General features: G+C 49.2%; 1 protein-coding gene across 1 annotated transcript in view; it reads right to left on the bottom strand.

Annotated features, from left to right (window-relative positions):
- Positions 1–11,599, bottom strand: part of LOC119094179 (3-oxoacyl-[acyl-carrier-protein] synthase, mitochondrial-like) — a 20,074-nt gene extending 8,475 nt beyond the window's left edge. The window contains exons 1-4 of the mRNA XM_037217254.1: positions 11,577–11,599; positions 10,885–11,050; positions 9,874–10,081; positions 8,764–8,866 (exon numbers count right to left, since the gene is read on the bottom strand). Coding sequence (XP_037073149.1) covers positions 8,764–8,866; positions 9,874–10,081; positions 10,885–11,050; positions 11,577–11,599 — 500 coding nt within the window. The remainder of the gene's footprint in view (positions 1–8,763; positions 8,867–9,873; positions 10,082–10,884; positions 11,051–11,576) is intronic.
- Positions 11,600–12,172: the final 573 nt, after the last annotated feature.

Here is a 12,172-nt window from a genome sequence, read left to right as displayed (position 1 = left end):
ATAGGAGGGAGGACGTTGCCCTTTGCCGGTTGCGCATAGACCACACATATGCTACGTACCGACACCTGCTATCGGCTGACGACAGACCATGCTACAGTCGATGCCCTGACCCGCTGACCGTGCATCACGTATTCGTCGCCTGTCGTCAACTTACTGTAACGAGAGTGCAGTTTTTCTGACACAACGTCCAAAGTCCCACGCTATGCCCCTTTTTAAGGGATTGTTCGTTGCTGTCGAGTTAAGTAAAGTACCCCAGTTTCTTCGCGCTATAGATTTCCCAGTAACCTTTTCATCTTGCTCCTAGGCCTGATCATCAAGGCTTTATGAGGTGACCTGATTGGTACGCTTGTCTGATTTGCGGCTCTGCATAAAATGATAGTTATGCGCGCTGCATGACGTACAGCTGTCGATGCGCCCCAAAACCCCAAATCATCATCATCATCACATCCAGTGCTTTTGCCAACAAAGTATTTGTTTCCGAAGTACAGATTACGTAGGCACACACAATGTGTGATACCCATTCGTGATATGGTAAGAAAATGCACATGAATGACGCGTGAACTGAACGTAGAGCCATCTATGGCCAACATGCAATGGCCCAGCCCCGTTTCTTCCGTGATCACGACCCCAGTGTGATGGCCATGGTATCCATCTCTGAATCAAATACTTCTGTGGCGCGGTCACTTCTTGAGAGGTAAACAACACGTTCCTTTCTGTCATTCTCATGTCGGGCTACAGAAGAATCGAATCCAAGTTTAGGAACGAACCATTAACCTACCAGTCAACGGCAAAAGCAAATTCAAGACAAAAAAGCTGAGGGGAATTTCCATGAGTGTCCCGATGTAACTTGTGTTACGATCGACGACATAAATTCACGCCAGTCCAATACCGGTGTCGGTCATAGTACGTGCGAAAAGGGGGTACGCTTTGACATTTAGCAGGGAGACATTTTTGTATACATAATAAAGTTTATTTGAGTAGAGGCCAAACTATCAAAAACATCCACGCAAAGCTCGAAGCGATGAATCCAACGCCTTCCCACGCAGAGGGCTGCCAATTGACGCAGACACGCAAATCTAGAAAACGGAACTAATTTAAGGGAGTGTCTCACATTTGGGTCACTTTCAAAAGCACGTTCTGATGAAACCTTAGGACCACTTACGTCTAGTAATAACATCTAGCATTGCCAGTGCAGCATCAGAGAAATCTCATAAGGAGATTAATTGTAATTATTGTCGAGCCCAAAGTAGGCCGCCAACGGTTCTTTCGCAGCACTTCACTTCTTTGTTCCTTGGTAGTCCCAGATTGCAGCGGGAGTGCGCGACAGCTGCCGTTGTTGTGGCCAGGGGCGCGTTCCGGTGTCTTCAGCATTACGAAAAAGTGTCACTGTTTTTAAACCCCTGCTGTGAATTCAGACGTCAATCTTATCCTGCAATTTGGCAGAGGAAGTGGTGTCGTCACAGTCTGAAACCCCGTGAAACCCAAGTTGTCATGGTGATTAACTCCGCGGCATCGGGGAAAAGCCAGCCCTCCGGTCTGAAGGGCCGGGGGCTGGCTGTAGATCACATCAAGGTAACCGGTCCGTAGGACGGTAACCTCAAATGTCAGTCAGAGCGCCTCCTGCACGGATTGAGAACCCACGAGAAATGCAGGGCGCTTTTTTGGTCAGAGGCCACCAACATCGCATAGATCTTCGTGTCGGTCTGAGCCATGGTCACCCATTTTCCAAGCAGGTACAAGGCTGGGATCACGGTTTGCATTGGTTGATCTCTGTAACAAGGGTGCGTGCAAGGGTGCGTCAATTAACAACCCACAGCGCCTCGTAAGAGGTTTTGTGTCGGCAACGTGTCGCGAGACATTTATAGGAACATTACTGCAGGGAACAGGAAATGGACCCCGAATGCCAAAGGGGCTCTTGCGTTTGCTCAGAGCCATCAGTCAGTGGGAGGGGATGTGAGAGCTTTTGATGGTCCATAACAAACCATGGAAAGGTCAGGGGAAACGGTGTTAGTGCCCCCTGTACGAAACGGAGAGCCCCGCACCCCAGTTCAGCCAACGGCCAGATAACGTAAGTTGTTAAGTACACTTGTGAGGAGCATTATGCACATAGATAAGACAATAGCACACTTTTATCATTCGTTTCGATAAGAGCATGTTGCCAAAATATCAACACATCTGTATCTCCATTATCCTGTTAGTACGAGGAATGAGGCTATTAGTACTGTTTCATCTAAGGGCCAATTAAGTCGAACAAGGATATTTGTGTCAACTATCAGACTGGTGATAAGTGATCTTGGTGCGTCAATGAGCTCTCCTCCGTCGATCTGGACCCCACTGCCCGGTCAGCCTCCCGCATCAGGGAGAGGACCACTGCATGATGCATCCATCTAAGGACCTGCCGATCGACCAGGGGACCCCTCCCGTGTCGCCAGGATGGCAGTCGGTACGCACCCCGCGCTGGGACGGGACGGAATAACCATTGAACTGAGCTTGCAAACGCACATGGCCCTCGATCTGAACTTCTGATCGCGCATTTCCGAGTTATGTTACGTACTTTTCCGTAATAGATTTTAACTGCAGGCTACGTATTCTTAGGCAAATTAACATGGTTAGCCATATTAATTTTTTGGCCCCATTTCGATCTAACCTAATGTTTACGGTGTTCTCAACTTTTCCGTAAAACTCAGAAAAATATCTAACAAAGCCTCTGCATTTTACCGGGTTAGGAAGAGCCCGATTGACCATTGTAGAAATGGGTAGCACGGGTGGTTTAATACACGCAGGCATTTAACAGCCATATCGTTCAGGTAACTGACTTCGAGAGGCAAACAGAATAACATCTTTCGATAGCTTTCCTGCTTTCTGTTCCAATCAAAGAAGTCAAATATACTAATAAAAGACGAATGGAATCGTGTCCGCTTGACAGAACGACACCTGTCACAGTCCTCTGGCTTGGGTTTTAATAAAAAAGTGTCAAAACGAAAAATAAAATGGAGAAAATCTCGTCCCCCGAAATCAAATGGACCTTACCGGTGATTTTGTTTCGGGAGGGGGGGGGGAGGGGCTTCAACATCAGCGACCCTTTTCAACCCTGTACCCCACCCGTTACCTTGACTGAGGCTATGCCCCTCCACCCACCCCAACCTTTGAAGACGTTCCTGCACATACGCCGAAAATGGCGTTTCCGGCGCAAAATTACAACGCTGCTGATAATGAGCACATACCTACCGTTTCTTGCTCGATAAGAAAAGTGCACATGATCTCAGACAAGCGCCAGATATCTACATTGCTGTAAGCAGGTACGGACGCCGGTCCTGACTTTTCATCTGTTCGTAGAGTTGTTTCTTCTAGTACCAAGATAACCATAAAGCCAGGATAGGGGAGGAACATGTAGTTCCTACCGCCATCCCTTCTCCTATGGCGGCAGCCATTGCTGGCATCGCACCTCTGAAACGTGCGTACCAGTAGGACTCTGCATAGAAGTAGGGTGCATGAAGCATAGGAACAACCACTCAGGTATGAATATAGGGACAAAAGCACCGGGTGAATCCTGCCGACCCTTTTATCACTGTGAAAATGGTTGCTGTGCAATTTTCTCGCATAGTGCATGGTTTCATACTGTTCCAACTAAATGCTGCATCAGCCAGGCTGAACATATTTATTTCCGAAGCTATACCTTCCTAACTCTCACCGTACCCATGGCACAGCTATCATGACTCATATATGATAGCATATATAATATCCTAAATGATATCATATAATTCATCGTATAATATATGATGACCCCCCCGTGATGATTGAACGGATTACATGCCAGCGCATGTTCAGCCTGACACCACACCACCGTGCCCTTTTTCACGTCAGTTCTACCATGTAACACCTGTCACGTAACTTCTCCCAGTACAACCGTGTGCACGGATATCAGTTGCATGCAAGGTCGGGCCTATCCTTGAAGGGTTGGTTTTTATCTGTCACGTGCGGTCAACTAAATCTCAGTCGGATTTGTTTTACGCCTCCTATTCAGAGCCGGCCTCTTTGCAGTCGGACTATTCGGAGTCTGATTTCGGGAGGTCGTGGAGGATTCATTTCGAAATAATAGTGCTAGACGATTTATCAAAAGCCGAGGAAATGAGGTCACGGCACTTAGCGCCGCCTCTCACCCATCAGTGCGAAAATTTTCACTCTGGCGGACTTACGCAGAACTATTTTGTTGACATCATGAGCCGTGGACATTGTGAACCGCGCAGGCTATGAATTTTGAATATTATTAACTTTGGACATGACACTACGGACACTACGGACATTATGAACTTTGGACGTTATGAGCGCGCCCCCACCTCACACTTTGTTCTGATTTCAGTTTCCGAATGTTTCTGAATATTCGAGCGTTGCTTCTGGTGTTCAAACATTCGCTGTATCTGAATATTGGGCCAAACACTCGAATGTGCCGAATCGGAACGCCCAGCTTTGTTAGGCACTGTAGCATCCGAGCTTGTAAAGCCAGCAACTAAAACTTTACCCAAACTAAAATATTATCCTTCAGCAGCTTACTTTTTCGTCGATCACAGTCATGGATTGCCAACGTTTTAGTAAGTCACTAAATTGCGGTTCGCCCATATAGGAGGTTGCCTCTTTTACGTGTCGCCATTTTGTAATGAGCCATTAAGCCAGTTCGACCTTTTGGCACGCTGGCTTTTCACATGTCGCCATTCCGCAGTTGTCACTAAACAGTAGACAAAAAGACATTCATCACAGGGTTTTTTTCGATGTTTTGTCCTCGAAGCATTGAAGAGATATTGATGAAATCAACAGGAAGCGCACGTGTAGCGCGAGTCTGAACGACGGCTTAGGCGAAAGATAGTGCCGGCGAAAATACTAGAACTTTGTCAAGAAAAAGCGAAGTACTTTTTTAGAGCGCGCAACATAAAAAATATGTCATCGACTACCTCGCATTTTCGGCTGACTTATCAGCCTTGCTATGGCGAGTTACTTCGGAAAGCAGACGATTACGATGTTTAACATGATACAAGTCGCCAATTACTCCATTTAAACAATGTCTGCAGAATGCACACCACCGAAATGAATTGAAAACCCCGGTTTCGAACTGAAAAAAGAGTACATGATTGTAAGTACCGCCATAAAAGAACATCGATAACTGTATACAAACTGGCATGTCAGAGTTAGCGATAACAGCTTCACTTTGTTGTCATGGGACATCCTGTCATACACAACGAGCTAGAATCGCTTTTAAACTAGGGTGGGAGTGAAAAATTCCATCACAAAAAGACCGTGCCGGAGTGAAAAATCAATTCACAAAAGATAAGCCTTATGAGCTCGTGACTGATGGTTTAGCAAACAAAGACATCTATTTCAAGTTGGCATGGACGTAATATCATAAACCTGAAAAAAACTATTTTGTTTCTTAACATCTTAGGCCATTAAAGTGGACCAGAATACCTTAAAGCATATAAATTTCATGACAGTGTAATGAGTATAAAAATTGTTAACACCAATAATTTGATGCTGCACTTTGTACTTCCCTTCCACAGCACTTCAACACAAAAGAAAGCAAAGAAATTCAATACCAAAATAGCAGAAAACTACACATCAGTCCATCACCAAGTCAAACACAATAGACATACCTCTGGCTTCTGTTAAGATGGGGTCAGGGAAAACAAACAGTTTGTCACTGTTTCCTACAAAATACCAATGCTTATTTCCATGGAAGTAGCCTAACTATGCCTAACTTAAAGAGGCCTTACTTCATCCAGTCCTGTCTAACCTGTTTATATCACAGCAGCAGTTGTGAGTCACTGATTCTTGCACAATTCCTTTTACCACTTGCTATGCACTTAACCAACTTAGCCTAACTTAGAGTAGCCCATATGTTGAGCATCACCTCAAGCCACCTATCTGTGGCCACCAGCACTTGTGATAAAAATTTCATAAGGCTGATTTTTGGCTGGTTTCAACTTGCATTTTCATTAAGTTCGTTTGTGTATGATTGTTGACATCAGACAAAGTTGACAACACACAAATCAAAACACTTTAAATCGCTTTGAACAACTTATCTTGACTGCCATGTTAACCTATGTTAACCTGCCATGTTAACTATAACCTATGCTAAGCACGGTAACGGGTATCTTCAACAAAACAATCTCTCTTCTCCAAAAGTAACATAACCTTTAGATGGCCATGCCAGTATTGCTGCTTGCCTCTTCAACTGCCGCAAAGACATCGATTTAGGCTTGTTCATTCATATTTAATGACAAAGGTTGAGATGTTGGCTTCACATTAGAAATGGGATGGTCTGACTATTTGTTACATACTAATATTTAACTCATAGTACAATTGCTATGCAGCTTAGAGTATCCCTGTGTTAAAAATATAGTGAATATGTGCATTGTGTGAATATGAGTATGTACAGTCATTTGACAGCCAGCAAACCATGACAACTATAGAACACATCTGGTTAAAGCAGCCATGAGGAACCACTTCAAGAAATTTGGGGCGAATAATCGGAAATATGGAACAAAATGAGCCCATTGCATGCCTTGTGGCATCATAATTTGTCTTATGACAAAACTCGATGGATTAAAACAGAAAATGGCTGTGGTTGCCAATCATGCGTTGAAAGCAGGTAAGGTAAGCAATAACTTCGTACACCGGAGACTTACTGGCTTCTTCCTTCTCCCCAGGACAAAAAGCCAGCACCTTTTGCGTAGTCTGCTGGCAGACAGAGTCGTCCCACTCACCCCCAAAATACAAACATCAATTATGCCCACCACCCTACGCGACAGAAATGCGAAACAAGTAAGAGGTGTGCGTGATAAACATCTCCAGAGGACAGAATTTCGCCATCGAGCACTTCTGTATTAGCTGCGTCAGGTCTGTCCACAAGCTCTGTATGGCAGCATTAGGATAGCCTTGTCAGGTAGCCTGGTGAGTTAGCCACTCGAAAGGCTTAAATTTATCATTATTGAGCACCGCCATGAACCAAGAAAACGGTTAACCAAGTGTTTAACGGAGCAAAAATGGCGGCAAAAATAAGTTCCGTATTTCAAGTTGTCTCCTTTCATTCCCTGTGAATTGCTCACTCTTGGGTGCATATCAAACATGTTTGGGCGGTTGGCGAATTAATCCAATTTATGTATGAAATACGCACAAGTTTGCAGTTGGAGAATCTTGCAAAGAAATTGGTCAACTTTTTAGGCAACGAGTGGTGCCTCTAAAGGCAATCGAAAAGAAAGGAAGAATAAAATGGTATCACACTCGTATGATACCGAGAAAAAACATAAGTAGTTAAATAAATATAAGGACTAATACTTTTCTGGCAAAATTTTGTAATCAGCTGATTTGACTTAAAATCTGTTAATATGAGTGCTCAAATAGTGATGTTCATCTTTTAAATTTGATTTAGAAGACATTTGTCGAGTTTTTGGCTACTGTATTTCGGGAGTGATACAATTTGGTAGTCAAGTTTCCTCTGGAAAAAATAAATACTTGGAGTAAAATTCTCTACTAGGCCTTGCTGGTGTTTGCACCAGGCTCTGCTTTCGTGGTGTGGTGGTGAGACAAAAAAAAAAAAAATAGGGGATGCGTTTTTGGCCTTGGCCTTGCATTTGGCACACAGGTGCCGATTATGATGCATTTCGCAAAAAAAGCAAACTAAATGCGTGCAAGCGGCTCGGGTCGCTGGGGTTCTTGGGCTTGGAGATATCATGTTTGGGCGGTTGGCGATACTGCTCTGTGCATACATAGTCATGATTCAGATCTAGTTGAGGCAAGACATAGCGATAGGTGTGGAGGTTCTGTGGTGCCTCGTTTATGCATGGTGGTTTCAAGTGAGCTCGGTTTTGGATGACATCTGAAAACCTCAGAAAGGGAAACAGGGGTTTGACATGTGCGATTAGACAATGTCAGGGAGGAGTGAAAAAATCCACATAAAGCATGGGGAAAAGGAGTGAACAATTCCTCCCCATAGGGTGTTTCATCACGCCCATAGTCGGCAATTCTAGGACACCGATAGCGGTGGTGGTAAAGCTGTTACGGCGCTCGGCTTTAAATCTGTCGGACCTGGGTCCGGGATTCATGACTCGCTGCCACGCCACTACCGCATCACACATGCTCCCTGCTTTAACGTGGCATCACAACCGCGGCGGGCAAGGCCTTGTCTAAGCTTAAGTATCTTCGGTTCGATTGACTGGACATTCAGTTGTATTACCATCTTGCTGGCATCTCCCGAAGCTGTACGCCAGTGCTGCCCTTGCCCGTGGTGATACGTTATGGTGGTAGCGGCACCGCTTGCCGCGGCGGCTGCGCTGCCCGGCCCCGCGCTCTCCCCGCCCACCCCACCGACGTCCGGCGCCCGCGGCGGCTGCGCTGCCCTGCCGCGCGCTCTCCCTGCCCACCCCATCGACGGCTGGCGCCCGTGCCGCCGCGCGTTCCCGGCCCCCCCCCGACGCGGCTCCCGCGGCGGCTCCTGCCCGCCCGCGTCTCGGCCCGACCGTCCGGCCGGCGGCTGCGCTGCCCGGCCGCGCGCTCTCCCGGCCCACCCCACCGTCGTCCGCCCGCGCGACTGCGCTGCCGCCGCGCCTCTCCCGGCCCACCCCACCACGCGGCGCCCGCGGAGCCTGCCGCCCTGCCCGCGCTCTCCTGACCCACCCCAGACGGCCCGGCGCCCGCGCGGCTGCGCTGCCCGCCCGCGCTCTCCCCCCCCCCACCGGGACCCCGGCCGCGCACTCTCCACTCCCTCCCACCCACCGTCGTCCAGCGCCCTGATTGGCGGCGGCGGCGACCCGGTCCCGTGGCAGCCGCTGGTCCACGCGCGCCGGGGACGCGCAGCCGGCCCGACCAGGGCCGGGGCCTGCGGCTTACGGCAGTCAGCTGTGTGACGCCAGGCGACAAAAAGTCACGAACTAGCACGTTGATTGATGGCAACATGTTGTTGCAGTTGTAGGTGCAGGTGAGCTTGTCTGGGATGTGGTGGCCGCGATGGTCAGCTGTTGGACAACCGCAAGAATAGTCAGGTGGCGCTGCAGGTCTTGACGTAAGGCTTTGGTTCGTTGGTCAGGCTTCTCACCTCAGTTTCAGCAGATATCCTCAACCAGATGTTGGGAGGGTGTCAACTCCTCGTAGGTGAAAGACACTCCTAACACGCCACAAACACACACTCGCAGTGGCGGCCCCCGGGACCGAGGTCAGGCTGTCTTGACGAGGGCGGAGGATGGGGGGCGGACCTCCGTGAACTGCAGCCACTCGAGGACGCCGCGCGCGTAGATCAGTGGCGCCATGTACGTTTGAACGTCCTTGAAATAGCCTGCACGACATAGTCTGATCATATTCGCGGCCGAGTAGTTAAGAAACTAGATGGTTTTGGGCCCTAAAAAGGGCAGAGCTGTGAACATCACCGAATTATTTTTAAAATGGATATTTCAGTCCAGAACCACATACAAATGTGGGCACTTCAGTGAATTGAGTGTGACGGGGTGTGGATGTGACCATGTGAATACAGTCAAATTGGCTGCAATTTCGTTGTTTGGTATTAAAATGATTATGAAAGTGACATATAAGCGGTGGGTGTAGCCGAAGGAACGGTAACCGGTCCATCGTGGGCGAGGCACGATGTGTTACGATTTAGGCGGGGGGAGGCACGTGTTCACGGCCGGCGTGCGCTGCTCCACAGCATCGATCGCTACATCTCAATTAGCTCTGGGCGCTTCAGCCACGGCCGTGTCTTGATGGTGCCAGGCACGTGACAGCAGGAGGCCCGGGTGGCGGCTGCCTGTCTTGGCCGGCTGCGCCGCCCGGACGGGGCTGGTGCCTAACGTCCGGGGTGACGCGATGAGGCTCGCCCCAGCGCACCACCCCTACCGGTCGGCTCAGCCGACGCCACTTTCATGGCCGATTTATCAGGCTCGAATGGTTTGAAGGGTCGGAGCTGCTGGCCGGCTGGCAGGCTGCCAGCCCCACAGCCGGGCGCAGTGCTGTCCGTGCATGTGTGCTTCTGACAGCCAGCGGCCGCCACCGGACCGTCTAACCGCCGGTACCGCCAGCGCCACCGCGGCGGCCCGCAGGTCTTCTGACAGCGTGCGAGCACAGCGTGTGCGCTTCCGCAGGCGCGTCATCCCGACCCTACACGGCCTTCGGCCCGCCAAAGCGCAGTTGAGTTCAGCAGCAGCCTCCACTGTGCGGCACTGATGGAAGTCCACCCGGACGTTGTGCGCCTGTATGACCGCCCGCACTCGTCCACCGCGGTTAACCTTCAGACATGATCTAGGGTGATCGTCACATGCACCACGCAACGCCCTCGTCGCGTGGGCGTCGGCAGCTTAAAGGAGGAGGTGTTCCACATTTATATCGGGTTTTGAACAAGAATAGTCATCTTGAAGACCTGTCGGAGCTGTTAATCTTGCACCTCTTAAGACCTAATCCCCTCTAGTTTCTGAGCTACAGACGCGCGAAAGCGGGCAAAGGTATATCAAGCAGAGCACTTCAAAGTCGCCTTGACATTGATGACGTCAAAATAACGTTATTTAAATCCTATCATTCCATAAACCATGCGGAGATCAAGGCTGAGATAATATATAAGTGTCGGGGCGTTCACATCTGGCGTTCTTGAGAGCGATTGCCAGAGCGCTGTTTAGAGCAGGCTTTTTCAATTAGAAAGTATGCCAATGCTTATAAGTGAGCTAGCTTCATCATACATCATGCTTGCCTTACCATCTTCAAATGTGAAACACTCCCCTTAAATCCAACATACCTCTTCACGCATAACGCACTGTCTGGACACCGATTGCCGTCTTTATTTTGATGGCTGCTGGGCGCACCGGATGGCCGACATGCCGCATGTCCTCCTGTCCACTCAGGCACGTCTCCACATACCTGGTCGTACCTGGCCTGCTTGACAACCTCCTTGACGACCCACGGGATGAGGTGTTTGCTGTAGCCGCTGCTCACCACCGCGCGGCCCATATATAAGGCCGAGTATTTTTGGCTCTCCATGACGGACGCGTCTGTGGCGGAGCCCGGGTCGGACGTCTCCAGTCGCCTGGAACAGGCACACGATGTTCACACCAATGGCTTGCTATGCGCCGCGGTGGTCATTGCTTTCTTGTTCACCGTCCTGAATATGCATGGGGCAAAGTGCTTAACATTCTTTCTGGTAAATTTGATATGAACCCTTTGAATGGATGAATTTCTGGGATCAGCGCTGACGCTAAGCAGTGCTTGTGTGAGCCCTGACCCCCACCATTCGATGGCGCAATTCCAGGCAACGGCAAAATTTAGTGGCGAAAGCTTAACGTGCCGCAATGCTCGGCACGGTCCGTCTTGCCCTCTGACGTCAACTGACCTTTAGCGCGATCGCTGCCACCGGCCGCAGGCCATACCCGTCGAGGGCAAATAGCGAGCGCCCTAAACCGACTCGAACACGCCCTGCCTCGGGTTGGTGGATCGGAAGACAACCGCTGTAACCAACTGAGCCACCGAGACGGACATTGGGGTGTTCCAGCGTGATACACCGTCTAAACTTCAGCAACCCACTTCCTCTGGTTCCAAAGGTTCTATCTAACCACCTTTCGCCCAGTCCTTCCCCCATTTTTACTCGGTTTGGAGCACAGGGCGGGAAGAAAGATTTTGAACATTGATCGATTTCAGGTCTGTGAGCGCGAGGCGCCAAATCGATCAAACCGATACTTAAGCCGAAGAATAAAGCGTGTGACGTGCCATGTGCTCAGACAGGTGTCTCTGACTTCGGTACGGTCACGGTCAACCACAGACGCAACAACATCTTGCCTCAGTCAGCGTGAAATCGACTCATTCGCACTTCTGAATGATTAGCGATACTGATAACGAGCGATACTGACCCGAAATATGAACTGGACACCACAGCAATCCACCACAAACATTCCGCCACAAAGAAGTTCAGCACGAGCCACGTGCCACACATCAGGTTGTCGCAAGCCGGGTGCCAGGTAACGCAAACGCAAAACGCTGCAAGCTGGTTGCTGGCATCGATAAAAACCGGCAGTAGAAACTACTGGTGGTCAAAGATGCCAGAGACTGACAGAAACTCAAGCACTGCAGAAAATCTTGTAAGGCAATGGAGCAAAGTGGAACAGCCAAATAGGACAAACACCATGTTAAGCATCAATAGCGTTAAGTGCATGGT

The sequence above is a fragment of the Pollicipes pollicipes genome, unplaced genomic scaffold (assembly GCF_011947565.3).
Source record: "Pollicipes pollicipes isolate AB1234 unplaced genomic scaffold, Ppol_2.1 Scaffold_4002;HRSCAF=4701_pilon_pilon_pilon, whole genome shotgun sequence".
Classification (NCBI taxonomy): domain Eukaryota; kingdom Metazoa; phylum Arthropoda; class Thecostraca; order Pollicipedomorpha; family Pollicipedidae; genus Pollicipes; species Pollicipes pollicipes.
This window is presented reverse-complemented; position numbering and strand designations above follow the sequence as displayed.